We start from the raw sequence: 17,888 nt of genomic DNA, 5'->3' as shown, positions 1-17,888 counted from the left end.
CTAGTGAAAAAGACTGCAGCAGATCCCAACTCTACAAAAGTGACCTCTTCACAAAGAGGGACAGTGACAGAGAGATGGCTGGCAGCCCTCTGCTGCCAGATCTTATAGACATGATCTGGCTTGTTTTTAAGAAGCTGCTGATTGTTTAATACAGGATCAGACAGTTCGTGTTCTTCTCTATTTTCATTCTCTGAAAGGGCAGCGCTAGCAGCTTCATTTGAATGGCAAAATGTTCTACGAGGCTCAAGCTTCAGTTCCCAATTCAAATATTAAACGTCATACCATGGAAAGGGATTAGGTCATAAAGAATTCTGATTGAGGTTACAGGAACAAACCATCCCAATGTGTAGAAAGAATAGTAAATATGTCAGGTGGCCAGCTTGGCTTAACAGTGAAATCCTCGTTGACCTTAAACACAAAAAAGAAGCTTATAAGAAGTGGAAGATTGGACAAATGACCAGGGAGAAGTATAAAAATATTGCTCAGGCATGCAGGAGGGAAATCAGGAAGGCCAAATCACACTTGGAGTTGCAGCTAGCAAGAGATGTTAAGAGTAACAAGAAGGGTTTCTTCAGGCATGTTAGCAACAAGAAGAAAGTCAAGGAAAGTGTGGGCCCCTTACTGAATGAGGGAGGCAATCTCGTGACAGAGGATGTGGAAAAAGCTAATGTACTCAATGCTTATTTTGCCTCTGTCTTCATGAACAAGTCAGATCCCAGACTACTGCACTGGGCAGCACAGTATGGGGAGGAGGTGACCAGCCCTCTGTGGAGAAAGAAATGGTTCGGGACTATTTAGAAAAGCTGGACGAGCACAAGTCCATGGGGCCAGATGTGCTGCATCCGAGAGTGTTAAAGGAGTTGGCGGATGTGATTGCAGAGCCATTGGCCATTATCTTTGAAAACTGATGGCAATCGGGGGAGGTCCCGGACGACTGGAAAAAGGCTAATGTAGTGCCCATCTTTTAAAAAAGGAAGGAGAAGGATCTGGGGAACTACAGGCCAGTCAGCCTCACCCCAATCCCTGGAAAAATCATGGAGGAGGTCCTCAAGGAAACCATTTTGAAGCACTTGGAGGAGAGGAAGGTGATCAGGAACAGTCAACACGGATTCACCAAGGGAAGTCATGCCCGACTAATCTAATTGCCTTCTACGACGAGATAACTGGCTCTGTTGACGAGGGGAAAGCAGTGGACGTGTCATTCCTTGACTTTAGCAAAGCTTTTGATACGGTCTCCCACAGTATTCTTGCCAGCAAATTAAAGTAGTATGGGCTGGATGAATGGACTATAAGGTGGATAGAAAGCTGGCTAGATCATCGGGCTCAACGGGTAGTGATCAATGGCTCCATGTCTAGCTGGCAGCCGGTATCAAGCGGAGTGCCCCAAGGGTCGGTCCTGGGGCCAGTTTTGTTCAATATCTTCATTAATGATCTGGAGGATGGAGTGGACTGCACCTTCAGCAAGTTTGCAGATGACACTAAACTGGGAGGAGTGGTAGATACGCTGGAGGGTAAGGATACGCTACAGAGGGACCTAGACAAATTAGAGGATTGGGCCAAAAGAAATCTGATGAGGTTCAACAAGGACAAGTGCAGAATCCTGTACTTAGGACGGAAGAATCCCATGTACTCCTACAGACTAGGGACCGAATGGCTAGGCAGCAGTTCTGCAGAAAAGGACCTAGGGGTTACAGCGGATGAGAAGCTGGATACGAGTCAACCGTGTGCCCTTGTTGCCAAGAAGACTAACGGCATTTTGGGATGTATAAGTAGGGGCATTGCCAGCAGACCGAGGGATGTGATCATTCCCCTCTATTTGACATTGGTGAGGCCTCATCTGGAGTACCATGTCCAGTTTTGGGCCCCACACTACAAGAAGGATGTGGAAAAATTGGAACACATTCAGCAGAGGGCAACAAAAATGATTAGGGGATGAGAACACATGACTTATGAGGAGAGGTTGAGGGAACTGGGATTGTTTAGTCTGTGGAAGAGAAGAATGAGAGGGGATTTAACAGCCGCTTTCAACTATCTGAAAGGGGGTTCCAAAGAGGATGGATCTAGACTGTTCTCAGTGGTAGCAGATGACAGAAAAAGGAGTAATGGTCTCAAGTTGCAGTGGGGGAGGTTTAGGTTGGATATTAGGAAAAACTTTTTCACTAGGAGGGTGGTGAAGCACTGGAATGCGTTACCAAAGGAGGTGGTAGAATCCCCTTCCTTTGAGGTTTTTAAGGTCAGGCTTGACAAAGCCCTGGCTGGGATGATTTAGTTGGGGATGGGTCCTGCTTTGAGCAGGGGGTTGGACTAGATGACCTCCTGGGGTCCCTTCCAACCCTGATATTCTAGGATTCTAATATGTGGTATTTGCATATTAATGTAGTACACAGAGCAAAATTTTCTTATGAACATCTAAAGTGTAATAATCTAAACCCCATTTTACTTAGAAGGAGGCAAGCCACAGCCCAGACCAAGTGCTGGTGCACTTAAAAGCAGGAGCAGGTTCTAGAACAAGTTCAGTAGGTTTTTCCAACACTGCCACTTTAATTTTTGTGCTTCACCCTTGACGTAATATTGAACATAAACATTGTTTTACAAGGTCGATCAGCCTATGGCATAACTATGAGGGAAAAGCAGAGGCTCCATAAAACTGTATGATGTTTTGAACCTAAAAAATTATTACTAATTATGCTAACAACAGCTCAAATGACTGGGACATACAACTGCTGCTTGTTGTTAAGCCACAGTTATGATTTTGCTTAACTAGAGAGAGAAGTTTAGAGAGTGCTCACCTGTTCTTTATGTGGTAGTATATTGCTAACGTCACACTGTGAGGAAAGGGGGAAAAATGGTTATTTTACGAAGTATATTCTGCCTTGACACAGATGTTGCTCAGGACAAAAACAGATTTCTAGAACCCATTTAGAGTATGACTTGATTCTATTTCTGATGTTGAAATGAAATTAGTGATTCCCCATCTCCCAAATACATTTTTTTCTTAAGTTCTCATTGCCTGGTTCTGGTTCTCTCCTGTGAACGGAAGTTGACCAAGACAGATATAATAGCTGAACTCATTTCAAAATGACATATATACATCTTTGTATCATAAAAAAAAGTCTGTGGCACCTAGCTGAATGCATGTCTGATTAACGACTGGCAACAACCGTAAAAGCTTCAGCATGCCAGAAGCCAGCCCATCATAAGCTCCCTTTGAAGTATTTTTTTTTTTTTTTTTAAAAACAGTGTACTTTAATGGTAAGATGGGCTTATTGGCTGAAACACCTATTCCTTCCACAACCAGAAAGCAGGCCAGTCCATAATGGTATTCAAACACTACAGCGACATGCGCCATATAAGTGGAACAGATGCAATGGTGGAAAGAGGCTAGCACCCACTACTGTATGGTACTGACATATACCAGAAACAAATCAAGTTATTGATTCTGAGTTATACTGACAGTATCATGCTTTGAAAATAAACATTTCCACATTTATTAATAGGACACCACTAGACTAGCAAAATAAACTATTCAGTTATAAACTGTCATTTTAAATTTGTCATGTTTTTATTTTATACCTAGCTCACCATTAACCCTCTAAATTAGATCTGTTGTCGTCTTGGTTTCCAAAAACTGGCCAAAGAAAATTCTGAGTAAGAGTCTCACTTTATCTTTAAAACATCCAATTGGGCCTACGTTCTTCTGTATGGGGGTTTCTAAGAAGTGAGCAGCCTTAAAAACTGTGACTCATGCGGAGACAAAAAGACAATTAATTACATGTAAGCAGAGCTTCAATTTGGAAGTTCCCTCACTACAAAGGAGCATTTTACATTCATAGTATATCCTCAAGATCCGATTTTAAATGTTTCAGTACTTCACCTGCCCACGCTCCCCTGCCAAATATTTTTCACTTGTTTCCTACTGTGTATAAGACCCACAAAAACAAGGTTAAGTAGTAAAACTGACTATATTGTCTCGTGTACCACGTCAGAAGTCTGGAAAAAACGGTTGTAATTTCAGACACAATAACCTTGAGTCAAAATTTTTAGACAAGTGATTTTTAGCTGATGTCCCCTTTCCATATCCTTTATAAAACTAAAATCAAATGACACTGCATTTAGTCAGTGGATTGTTCAGAACTGACTGAAGGGGTACCACAGCTCCTCAGAGTGTAGAGTGCAAAGAAAAGCTGATCTACACAGGTTTTGCTATAGCGATGGTCAGTTATGGGCTATGATTTATTTTTACTGATGGCGTCATAGCAGTATGATACGCAGCATGGACACAGTTACAGCAAAATGTGCCTTATGCTGGTATAGTTTGCTCCCCCTGTCCAAAACAGGTATGAGCACATTTATACTGGGGGGTTTGGGTGTACCAATACAGTTAAAGCCCTACAACGCACGCAACAAAATTGTTCTCCTTACACTTGCTGAGATTTGATACAACCCTTTGTTTGAGTAAAAGTACAAAATTTAAAAAGCCAGGACATTCAGAGTAATGAATTTAATATCATGAAACACTACATTGACAGCAGTAGAGACTAAAGTATCTGTATAATCAGAGAAAAAGGGCGTAAGGGGCAACTCCAGTGTCCGTTTCCCCATCATGGAGTGTCAGTCAGAACCCCAGAGGCGGACGGGAATAGAGTTCACTCTTGCCCGTTCAGTCCTGGCCACAACAGTTGTGACTGCCAACTTGAACAAGTCATTTCACATGGGCAATGAAACAGCCTTCAGACGGCAGTGACTCATTGCTAGTACTGGCCAATAAAAGGGGAACTGGTGATTCCGTTTTCCACTTTGGCTGGAAGACTTCCTTCTGAAACAAGTCTGACAGTCCTATTTGTCTGGATCCGACGTGAAAGGCAAGCTGGAAGTGCAGCTTCCTAATCCCATTACAATTCTGGGCTGCACAGCCCTCTACTAGTCTAACCTTAGAGTCCTACCAAAAGTAGAAACTTATCAAGTCCCAAACAGAGTCAGACATGCCCAACAGGCCACCTAACCCATTGCTAAAAGGACAGCCAGGCATATGGCAAGGTGAGAGAGGACAAGAGGGGATGGGATGGTTTGAACTCCTCCCCTTCAGCACCTCCCTTCTGGCCAAGCAGCAGCAGTGCATCATGCAGCTGTCTCACTTTCAGGTCTGGATTTCAATAGCCAAGTCAGCAGCTTAATACACTTCCAAAATTTGTTCAAACTTTAGCATCTGTCTGCAGGTGCAATGCCCTGGGGGAGCTACCAAGTCTTCCTCTATGTTGCATCAAGGAAAGGAAAATCACTTCTCAGCTTTGGCTCCCTACCAGCTGTGTAGGGAACTAGTTCTCACCATGGCATCAGCAGCACGTGGATCGAAAAGAAGCCTCAGATGGGGAACAACAGAGGCTGTAGAGTCCATTCTTTTTAGATGAAAGATGTTTTAGAACTATGCTCAAATACATGACGACGACTAAAACTATGCACTAGGTATAGTCTGTTACCACTAGAGGGCAGACTAGTGCTATAGGCAGCTAGGGAAGAAGTTCCAGAGGACTATTACACGGAACGCCACACAAAACCACTTCCCATTTTTCAATCCAGAGTTTTTGCTTTGCTTTCATTTTTATTCAACATCGATGCTCCAGTTCTGCACAAAATCATCAAGTGAACTGAGCGCGGTTTAAACTAAGTCTCGTCTATACAGGACATTAGTGTGCAGCAGAGTGTGAATCTACAGTACACTAGCCTGCTATGAACTAATGTCCTATGCAGACAAGCCCTGACATGTGAAAACACCCTAAGCGGCATTACCGGATGGCAAGGGAAAAGCTCAGTCCCCACGCCTCCCAAAACCCTGTTAGCCCCAAGTCCCTTTCCGTGTCCAAACTGTCAGGGATGAACTGTCAAATCAGAGCCAGCTGAATGTCTTGACTGACAGAGACCAGCATGATTATCCAATCCCAGGCTCAAAGCCCGCAACGTCACTCTGCCTCTTGCATGATCAGAATGGTACTTACCATTTTATTGTGCTTCTAAGATTAGGCTGGCTGACTGTGCTGTCATCTATAAATATGGTTGAGCATGAGCTATACTTTTTCGTAAGTTGCCCTGGAGAAACCTAAAAAAAAAAGCCACCACCAAACAAATGTAAGAAAAGTGCTTCTACAAGTTTGTTTACAGAAGTTTGGGTTCTGGGTGTACAACTTCATCAACACATCCAAAATAATGTAGATGGATACTAAGTAGCAACCAGAAGGCACTTGCAGATGAATGCTCTTTGCGTCTAAGCTGCCCTATATCAGTACAGTTATTCAAGATGCTGTTAATTCTGCAACACATACAGAAATGTTCATGTACATAAACATAAGACAAACATTAGAGTTCTAATTTTAGTTTTGTATCAGCCTTTTCCCTTCTTTAATACATTTATCTACTTCCTCTATGCCAACTGCTCCCATATCTCCTTCTCCCACTCCTTGTTTATCCCTTCTTTTATATCACACCCCACACTTTAAACATGCTCCCATTTTCTGGGCACTCCATCCTCCCTTTAAATCCCAACACTTCCATAAACCCTTCATAACATTAATCTCTTCCTTGTATCCGGTTTATCATTTTGAACCAGAATGTGAGCTATCTGGAGATCTTTGTTTTAGTCTACAGCTGTAATCTCAAGCAAAGAAGGGTCTGTACTTCAGATAGGAAACCTCGGAAGAAACCGAAGCATGCTGAAGGATGCAACATTGATAATTTCATTACCAATAAGTGACTCGTCCTTAGTAAGGCATAACCCACTTCCTGTCCTCCAACTATATAGTGTTGGATGTATGAAAAAGGTCTGATGTATGAAAAGTCTGATTGTTTAAAAAAATATTTAAAGGATTTTTCTGCCTTTTAGTATTAAAAATATCAGGATTTGATTTCCCTCTTTCTTGGAGGACTCCCTGAACAACTAAAGCGACATGACCTCACAATCAGGTTGAAGAGATTTAACTGAACAGTTTAAGGTTTGCCAACCTCTACTTAATACCAAACCTCAGTCACTGAGAAAGCTGTGTAAGCTCCCACACCCTTCACTCCCTCCACTGAGGCCTGGGGAAAAATCCCATGGCAGTTCTTAAGTCCTTCAGCAAAACCAAGAAAGTCTTCAACCTGAGTTTTGGCAAACAGAACTGGAACTTAATATAAACAAAAAAATATATGAAAATAAGAATGACAAAATACACAAGTCGTTGTGCTACCAATGTGGGCATATACATTTTACTTTCAATGGCACATCCAAAAAGCTTCAGCACCAAGGTAGTTTTACTAATTTAAGTATGAGAAGACATAAGTATTAGAAGACATTTCCTTGACCTACTGTTCAGTGGCATAAGAAAGTCTCATGCATTTCTCTCTCTGGTGCGATGTCAAAAAGGAAAAAAAGGGACATGAGCTAGATGTGTGAAGTAGCAGCAAATGAGAAGATCAGAACAGTTTTGCCTACTAAAAAGTTACTGCTAGGTTATCATGGGCCCAATTTCCAGAGATGCTGAATCCTTGCAGCTCTCACTGAATTCAATGCTACTATGCTCAGCACTTCTGAAGAGTCGGAGCACTTCCTTCTGTTTATTAGACACCATCACTCAATTTTTAATTCCTTTTAACAAGAGAGTTTGCATTGAAGAAAAGTCATTACTTCAATGAAGACTAGCTGCATTGCCTAATATTGCCTTTAGATAGCATCACTCATAATAGCAAATCTTTCTCAAATTAAGATTTAAATAGCTTGTCATCTCAGCTTTTAAAATGTACCTGGTTTTACTTCTGCTTTAAAGAGACATCAACTAAACACACACACTTGTCTGAATTTTTCCCCTACGACTGTTTATAATTAATATAAAAGGTCAGTAGAACTGAAAAAAAAATGCTATTTTGTGCTTTGACAGCTCACTCATCGCTGTACTCTCCTCTGTCTGTTTCCTCCATTTGCGTAATCTTTCACACAGCAATGTAGGAAAAAAATAATTGTGGGGTTTTTTAAACTTGGAAAAGGTAATTGTATAATCAATAAAGTTAGCAGGGACTTTGGAGTACATAAAGGACCTGCAGCTACTCTGATTGTGTTTTTGAAAGGACTAGGTTCCAAGTTGACAGTATCCCTTAAAACAAACCATCAGACGTAAGATGCTGTTTACTTACATGATTGATGTGGTTACTCTTCCTCTTCTCTCGCACTAGGAATGGGGGAAGAAAATGAACTCAGTTATAAATTAAGAAGTTCCATAGCAAGGCACACAGTGGTATCAAGCAAGCTATATTGTTTTCCCAAAATATAAACAAGCAACACACACGATGCTATTTTAGCTCTTGTACTTTCCATATCAGGAATTCAGTTTTGAGGACAAATAAATCAATACACTTGTTTTTTAAATGTTTCACAAAGCCATTACTAATAAGTTCGCTCCCACTTATCCAAATGACCTGGGGACAGCCAAAACTTTCAGATAACTGGGCATTTGGATAAATGGAAGTGCCAGAGCATTTAGTGCTAGAAGCCAGAGGAAGCAAGAGGCAGTGGTTGGGCCTTCCTGTGCTTTGACCCTGCATGCTGCAGCGATGCCAGGTAATGCTGCATGGACAGAGCCCAAAGGGAGGTAAAGAGAAGGAAAAGGAAATGGTGAGTAGCCACAGGAGCATCCTTAACAGCCTCAACCTCTGCAAGCACCACTACAAATAGGGAGGGGTAGGACTGGCCCCGGCCACTGGGGCTTTCAGTGCCAGGAAGCGCCCAAGCAGCACCAAGGAAGCTATTCCCCATTGCAGCTACTCTCTGCTCTGCCTCCTTCTTTCCTTTCCATTCTCTCCCCTTCACCCTCTCCTCTGCCTCCCTTCCTTTCCCTTCCTCCTGCCCCATTCGCTTTCCTTAATCTGTCAAGTCTCCCTCTGTCCTTTCCCACTGAACTCCTCATTTCCTTCTTGCTCTCTCCTCCCCTATGTTCTCTCATTCTCCCCCCACCTCACTTTTCTCACTCCCATCTCTAGAAATCCTCCCAAATCCCAGTTCCTGCAACCTTAATGTTAACCAAACAGTAGGTGATAACAGATTTTTGTGGGGGAGGTAGAGATGCACCGTGACTTCGTATAACTAGGGTTTCTGGATAAAGGCAATTCAGATAATGGAAATTATACTGTTCAAATAAAATCATTAATGACAGTCTAAACTCAGTTTACAGCCACAATTAAGAATTGCAGTATTTCAGTTGCATAGTCTTCTAAAAAGTACAGTAGTCTTGAAACTATGTGTGGAGGCTAACTGAACTATTTGGCAGCCAGAAACACTTGATAAAAGTTTTACATTCAAGACATTATTTTATCTGTCAAAGTTGGGCACATTTTACAAATAGCTGTTAATTTGCATATGCAAGATGGAAATATTCTCAGCATTCTGGCCCTACTACACAGTTCAAGGATAACTACCTCAATTTTGGGAAGACTTCAGAGGTTCAGAAAAAACTCAGCCATTTCCAAAGACGATTAGACTAGATGTAAAAGCAGTCACTTAGCAAATGAGTAGCCAGCTTTCATAATGTTTTCACACTAAGTAATGGTAAGGATAAAGTGATGTGCATATCAGTATTTAGGTAGCAGGAGAACTCATACCTATCAACCATATTAGCTTTGGTCCTGGCTATTAGCCTGGATGGACAGAGATGGTGTCCCTACCCTCTGTTTGCCAGGGGCCAGGAATGGGCAAGAGGATGGATCACTTGTTCTGTTCATTCCCCCTGGGGCACCTGGCATTGGCCACTGTTGGAAGACAGGATACTGAGCTAGATGGACCTTTGGTCTGATCCAGTATGGCCATTCTTATGTTCCTCTCCTCTCAAGGTAGAGAGAAGCATGGGGTTAATTCCACTCAAATTGGGCATTAACAAGATCTTTAATTTAATATCATATTATTTACTGCCACCTCTGCTATATTCCCTCAGATCAGAGACTAATACTATTTTCCATATTAACCACAAGGGAGTGAAGGGTGATGCTTGATCCACAAGTCCATTCATTGCCACCACGTTGCAGAACCAAGTCTCTTCCAAGATACCCTACCTACTTAACAAACCCTAGACACACTTGCATGACGCTCACCAACTTAAGTCTTAGTCAGGCGTATTTCTTCTGAATGAACTTGCTGTAACTTCTGTTTCAGTAAATGGAAGTGATATAAACACACACCGAGAAAATAAAATGTTTCACAAAGCAGGAAAATACTTTAACCGATTGTACATTTAAATTGAATTAAATATGGCATTATGTCACACAAAGTCATAAGAGTGGCCATACTGGGTCATAGAATATCAGGGTTGGAAGGGACCTCAGGAGGTCATCTAGTTCAACCCCCTGCTCAAAGCAGGACCAATCCCCAACTAAATCATCCAAATTTTTTCTTCTTTTTGCCACAGATCCCTAAATGGCCCACTCAAGGATTGAGCTCACAACGCTGGGTTTAGCAGGCCAATGCTCAAACCACTGAGCTATCCCTCCCCACAATGGTCAGACCAATGGTCCATCTAGCTCTGTATCCTGTCTTCCGACAGTGGCCAATGTCAGGTGCCTCAGAGGGAATGAACAGAACAGGTAACCATCCAGTGATCCATCCCGTTGCCCATTCCCAGCTTTTGGCAAACAGGCTAGGGACAACATCTGTGCCCATCCTGGCTAATAGCCATTGATGGACCTATCCCTCCATGAACTTATCTAGTTCCTTTTTAACCCTGTTCAAGTCTTGGCCTCCACAACATCCTCTGGCAAAGAGTTCCACAGACTGACTGTGCACTGTGTGAAGAAATTACTTCCTTTTGATTTAAATCTGTTAATTTCATTGGGTGATCCCTAGTTCTTGTATTATGAGGAGTAAATAACATTTCCTTATTCACTTTCTCCACACTAGTCATGATTTTATAGACCTCAATCACATCTGCCCCTTAGTCGTCTCTTTTCCAAGCTGAAGAGTCCCAGTCTTATTAATCTCTCCTCATATGGCAGCTGTTCCATATCCCTAATAATTTTTGTTGCCCTTTTCTGAACACTTTCCAAGTCCAATATATATTTTTTGAGATTGGGCAACCACATCTGCATGCAGTATTCAAGATGTGGACATACCATGGATTTATATCGGGGCAGTATGATATTTTTGTCTTATCTAGCCCTTTCTTAATGATTCCAAACATTGTGTTTTTTGACTGCCGCTGCACATTGAGTGAATGTGTTCAGAGAACTATCCACAATGACTCCAAGATCTCTTTCTTGAGTAGTAACAGCTAGTTCAGACCCCATCATTGTATATGTATAGTTGGGATTATGTTTGCTAATGTGTATTACTTTACATTTATCAACATTGAATTTCATCTGCCATTTTGTTGCCCAGTCACCCAGTTTTGAGAGATCCTTTTGTAGCATTTCACAGTCTGCCTGGGATTTAACTATCTTGAGAAGTTTTGTATCACCTGCAAATTTTGCAACCTTACTGTTGACCCCTTTTTCCTGATCATTTATGATTATGTTGAATAGGACTGGTCCCAATACAGACCCCTGGAAGACACCACTATTTACCTCTTTCCATTCTGAAAACTGACTATTTATTCCTACCCTTTGTTTCCTATCTTTTAACCAGTTACAATCCATGAGATGACCCTCTCTCTTATCCCATGACAACTTACTTCACTTAAGAGCCTTTGGTGAGGTACTTGTTATACAATCTTTTTATGCCACAGACTTTAGAGGGTGAAAAGGGACTTCATTTCACAGATGACACAAGCTGATGCTCATGGCCATCTGGCCATGCTTTTATTTGTTATAGAAAGTCAACATGAGGGTTGGAACTACTTCAATTTTCTCTTGATACTGTGTTGGTCTTTTTAAAAATACAAAAAGGATTAAAAGCCAACTATAAAGTAGCAGCAGTAAACAGAACTAAAAGGCTAAGCAGAGGGAGCAGTTTGGGGATATTTATATGTACAGTTCTAAAAACCAGGACAAGCTGAATGATAATCAGCAGTCTGGCTAGCTGCTTGTACAACATACCCCCTTTCCAAACCTTCAGCCTTTGACTTTACGGATTGCTAGCTCCTGAAAGCAGAGACTGTCTTCCTACCTGTCTGTACAGAAAGTAGCAGTCAGTCTCTAACTACCACTTTTAGCAAACAAACTGGCCCCGATAAGTGTTAATGTCTCAAAGTGGAAATCATTGATTTTACTGACCTGGCAAAAAGTTCAGAAATAAAGCAGATCCAGTACAGTCTAAATAAAAGATTCTGCATCTTCTACTCATGGAAAAGTCCTGTCCACCATAGCACAAACAGTTACTAATCCACTTAGCAGATCCATACTACTTTTCCAAAACAAATGTTTACACATCAGTTCCAAGGAATACTGAACATGTCAGACCCACGTTTAAGACTGAGCCTCTGCCAGCAGGACTTTCGTATAGTTTAACAGATTTCTGGCATGGCTTAAAGACTGCATACTGCAGAAGGAAACCACATTCCCAAATTTGTCAAGTTCCCTGATACAGTTTAAAGTGGTATTTAGTTACTAAGTTCTAATATTTGCAACTTCATCTCTATACCTGCCCCAACCTCTCTCTTTTGGTGAGGGGGGGGCTTTTTGGTAGGGTGGGAACTAGGTGGAGTCTTCCTTCCCCATGACTAACTGCAGTGCCCACCTCTATCGCTTAGAGATTTCCCAAGCAATATAATCATGATGCTGACATGACTGAATCTCCCTAGAAGGGTGACTTTGAATAGCAGCTCTGAAACCAACAGATTTGTCAATTTAACTCTACTGTTCTTTGGCAAAACTATAAGCAAGCAGCAGACACACTGAAGCTTTCTGTCAAGGCAAGTAGGTCCTTAACTCTTATGGTTGCAAAGATAACATTCCAAATACGGGTTAGAAACTTTAAAAGAACTGAACCTTAAAGGGACCAATCAGTTTAAATCACTGTGTTTTTTTTAACACTACTATTGTTACAAATAACAGATTTTTGTAACTAACAGATGAGAATATATTTCTCCATTTTTTCAGTTTGTTTAGCTTGTGCATTCAACAGCCTTTTGTGATCAGACAGCTTCACTGTTTACCCTGAATAGTCCATTTCCAATGTGTGGGTCTTTCACAGAAAAGGAGATTTTTTTAAGTTAGTAAATCTATTCATGTGTTTAAGGGGGGCTCAAGAATAGGTGTGCTTTCTGAAACTACTTAACACTTACAAAACTGAACAGATTTCAAACAGACAGTCTTCCTTACAGAATTCATGGCTTCGGCCCATCATTCCCCGGGTCAAGCTTCCCACTTGCAAGTGGATTTTTTCAAGCCCTGGTTATAAGACAACTGTTTTCTGCAACTAAATACCAAAATGAGATAAGGCAAACCTGTTCTCTCAGACTACTAGAATCAAGAAGCTTGAATCTCCTGATGTTTGATACCAATAAAGCACAAATGGCACTGTCATAATAAAACAGCCTATGAAGACACTACTATGAAGAGTTGCAAATTTTTAAGCTAGTAACTCCTTACTGTGACTAAGGTTAAATACAAAGGCAATTTATGTTTCTAAGACTCAGCTTGACCCGCAGTTCAAATATCCAGTTATTTTTCATTGTTCTCCCACCCCCTTTCAAAAAGGGAAACAAGCGTTCGCTTACCATCTGTTTGGGACTTGCTCAGGAAAATTGTGCTTGCTCTGGGGTGGTCAGATGGATTTGATTCCAAGGCTAAATCTGAAAGACAAGGGACAAAGAGATGGAATTTCAGTTTGGGGTGGACAGAGAAGAAATCACCATGGAGGGATAGTGAGGATGACTATTGATGAGGCTGAGGTGAACATTCTGAAGGTTGTCCGACTCTTGGAGAGCGGTATCAGCTTTCAAATCAAGGAGCCAGTGTTAAAATCCTGGCTTTTTACCTTAATGTCCCAAAGAAAAATCAAGTCTACACTACCAGTTTTAAAACTATAAGCAAATGGAGGTACAATTTACAAGCCAGGTTATTTAGGGTAGAGGACAAAAAATGAAGAAACTAAGAAAACAGATTTTTCACTTTAGTAAAGTTTCCTTTCCCACAAAGGAAAGCTGCCTGATATGAGCAAATAGCATCAGTCCTGAGAAGTGGCAAGATCTGCCACCTCTTGCTGGAGCTATCACAAGGGCTAAGAAGCGATCTCCTGTTATCCCCTACTTCAGGAATTCCCCCATCCCAGTACAGGAGATCCTATTTTGTGGAAAGCAGAGTAAGCTGAAAAGGTACTTGCTGTGTCAGATCCCTCTTGCTCACACACTCCCATTCCCAGCCAGCCAGGTTTCGATTTGGTGCTTGTTTCACCACACTATACTGCCTCCTATGAGGGTGGTTTGCATCTGTTTCAAATAAGGTTTTACTTAGCGATAGCATGCTCAAGTCTCACTTTAGTCTCAAGCTGTTTGATTTTCATCTCATCACTAGTCCTGCCTTTATAGAAGCTATGCCAGACGCACAATTCCCAGAATACCATGTGGACAAGCTAACCTGGCTTTAAAAGCCGTTTCACAAACTGGGATAAATACTTAAAAAGCAGTTTGGCTTTTAAACTACATCTCTGCCTGCACTAGTGGAAAACTAATCTCATAAAACTTAGATTAATTTTAGGTAATCAGGAAATGTTTACGAATATTTGAGACGGAAGGGGAGAACACTTTTAAAAATCTTACCCAGTCAGAAATGAACACAAGAGCCTGCTCCACCACTAATCTATGAAACACTGATGTAGATTAAGTAGTCAAGTAAGGAAACGTCAGAATTAAAATTGCTAAGTTTCTTGCCATGATGAATCAAAGACATCAGAAAAGAATCTACAACTCATGCAGACAGACAGGCACAGTGCCTGGAAAAGTTGTAGTACTGAAGGGGTGTAAACATCATGCTAATATCAAACTGGCACTATGTTTATGAAAGGGGAAACAGTTGTTCTGAGGGATTCATGTTGTAGAAATACCAACCTATGCCTCATGATCCAATTCATGTATGTTCTGGTGGGACTATTTTTTTTTTTTAATAAAAAAACCACTACACTCTTACACCCTAAGAAACAAAATTCCTGACTACTTACACTGGTCACTCTGACAAACCCTCTTCCAACATATGCTGCATTTAGTACATAAACTATACAAACCAGGAACAAGAAGTTTAATACCTCAAAACAACGTGCTGGTGACTCCTTCAAGGGTATGAACTAACTTAAAATGCCCCATATGCTTTCCCCAGAAAAAGTGAAGGGAGATTAAACTAAAAAGAAAAGGAGTACTTGTGGCATCTTAGAGACTAACAAATTTATTTGAGCATAAGCTTCCATGAGCTACAGCTCACTTCATCGGATGCATTCAGCTGTAGTTCACGAAAGCTTATGCTCAAATAAATGTGTTAGTCTCTAAGGTGCCACAAGTCCTCCTTTTCTTTTTGCAAATATAGACTAATATGGCTGCTACTCTGAAACCGGAGATTAAACTGTTTACATCCTTAATCCCAGCACCACCCCCATACTAAAATGCTGATTAAATAACTAGTAGCCAAAATAATACATCTTACTATAATGTGACAGTTCGTCATGCATCTCCCTTGGATTCTCCCCAGGTCCATACATACAAGCCTTCTGTACTACGTAGCATCTACCCATAATATATCTGTTCCTCATGTGTCATGGTAAGAGCTGGTCTACACTGAAAAGTTCGGTCAATCCAGCTATGTCGTTTGGGGTGTGAAAAATCCACATCCTTGAGTGATGCAGCTAAGCCGACCTTCTTCCATTGACCTAGCTACCACTTCTCAGGGAGGTGGATTAACTACAGTGCTGGGAGAACCCCCCTTGTTGCTGTAGTGAGTGTCTACATGTACGTGCTACAGCAGTGTGCTGCTATAGTGTTCTAAGCTTAGACATAGTTTAAGCCAAGTTACTGGTTAGGCGAATCGACTCCTCTTGAATGAAAGGACTGAGATTCCCCAATGGCACACTACATTGGTTTCTATCTCTGGACATTCGCCAAATATCTGGCTTAAAACATCACAGATCACAGTCCAACAGTATTGTTTTGACATTAGTCCAGGATTGAACACAGCAAGTTTCACAACAGTGTAATTCTGAACCTTACTATACAAATATGGTGCATAAAGAGCTCTTCTAGCAATATGAAAGTTTGGGGGTTTTTTTTGCTTTTATTAATCCTTCCAGTCCTCCCACTTCAAACAGGTCATAATTTTAAAAAATTGACCCCCGCCCCTTTTTTTTTTTTTTTAAAAACTTAAACCAAAATTTCTTGGTACAATTTTACACACACACACACACACACACACACACACACACACAGTTTAGTGCTCATGGTGCCCATTAAAAGCTTCCTCATAGTCCTGAACAATAGGCTATAACAATTTGTCAGGACCGCCTCTAGAAGACAGGGTGGTTTACCCTCTACACCCATTAATTCCTTTGTTTCTATGCTCAGGATTGTCAACAAGAGTATAAATTTTAATACTTCACATTAATATTTTGAGGATTTGTGTGACGGACACCTGCCCACTATGAAATGGAAGAGGATCAACACATTTTATGTGTGACTGTCTGGATGGCTAAGATGGTTGCTACTTTGACTGCCAGTCACTACCAACCTGGATGGAAAAAAGCAGCAACCCAGAAGTGGAAGTGCTCTGTATCTCATTAAGAGATGCCAATCCTCTTATCTATCATGCAAGCTACACTTCATCATTAGCCAAGCAGACGGTATAGCATATCACAATTCAAACTGATGTTTATAAGTCAATGCAATACAAAGGCTGTGGGACAAGTATCATGGTTTTAAAGCATAAAGACGACAACTGGATGGACAGCTCCTTTAATGCATCATAATGGAGCAATATCTCCATGAAAAATGGGATGAAAAGTTTTAAGACCAAAGAGTAATGTTTCTTTTTTTTTTTTTTTTTTTTTTTTTTTAAGTCAGCCAAATGAGATATACCCACTATTGCTTCTTTCATTTCTCTAAGATTTCGTGAAAGTGGTGTTTGTCTAACTGACAAGACACTCTATTGGGTTAAATTGACCCCCACACCACCTCCATTATTTTGGCCTCCTCTCATTCTTCTCTTCTGCCAGTCTCGATAGCCTTTCATAGTATTAGATACTAGAAGGTAACACAGAATGCTAAAAGTACTACCAGAAATACAGATACAGCCTTCTTGCTTCTAGTTAACATACAGCATGAAACCACTGCACATACCAGTAAATTACTTTGAGACAACACATTGTGCTGCCCCTGGGACAAAACTCCAGCAACACCTGATCAGGATTGCATGGGTACCAGAGCTTCTCATCCCCTGAGTAGTGTGAAAGGACTAGCAGGAACAGAAGAGCTGCATTCCTCCAAAGCTGCTGAGAATGCAAGGGAGGAAGAGATGCCTTTGGTAGCTCACCACTCCAAAGCCCCTACCATCTGAGCAGCCATGGAGCATTGGTATCTATACAGCGACATGGTTCCTCCTGCACAGCGCAAGCAGGACAAAACTGGTCAGCTGTGGCAGTTTCACTTTTCTGGTACTTCCATCTGTGTCACTGGGCAAGTGCTATAAGCAGGAGCAACAGCACAGGTGCTGAACAAAGCAGAACATAGGAAGGACATCAAGAGCAGTGAGGAAGAAGACAAGAAAGCAAGTGGAGTGCACTGAGAGAAAAACCCATGGAAAGGGCTGATCTGCTAGTAACACAGTGGATTCGTGACCAAACCGAGTCCTTTATGCATGGAGCATCTGTGAGCCAGAAGCCAGCACACTCAGCTTTGGAGAAGATGTGCTTTTAAGTCATTGTCTGGCTACTACTCCACGATAACTAAAAGATCATCAAGCTTGACAAG

General features: G+C 41.4%; 1 protein-coding gene across 1 annotated transcript in view; it reads right to left on the bottom strand.

Moving 5' to 3' along the window:
* The window catches only part of CCNYL1 (cyclin Y like 1), a 50,855-nt gene that overhangs the window by 22,218 nt on the left and 10,749 nt on the right, over positions 1-17,888 (bottom strand). Inside the window, exons 2-5 of the mRNA XM_084643392.1 lie at positions 13,662-13,736; positions 8,158-8,192; positions 5,994-6,094; positions 2,790-2,825 (exon numbers count right to left, since the gene is read on the bottom strand). Of these exons, the coding sequence (XP_084499518.1) occupies positions 2,790-2,825; positions 5,994-6,094; positions 8,158-8,192; positions 13,662-13,736 (247 nt within the window). The remainder of the gene's footprint in view (positions 1-2,789; positions 2,826-5,993; positions 6,095-8,157; positions 8,193-13,661; positions 13,737-17,888) is intronic.

This window comes from Lepidochelys olivacea, assembly GCF_965140295.1.
Source record: "Lepidochelys olivacea isolate rLepOli2 genome assembly, chromosome: 11".
In the NCBI taxonomy this organism is placed as follows: domain Eukaryota; kingdom Metazoa; phylum Chordata; order Testudines; family Cheloniidae; genus Lepidochelys; species Lepidochelys olivacea.
This window is presented reverse-complemented; position numbering and strand designations above follow the sequence as displayed.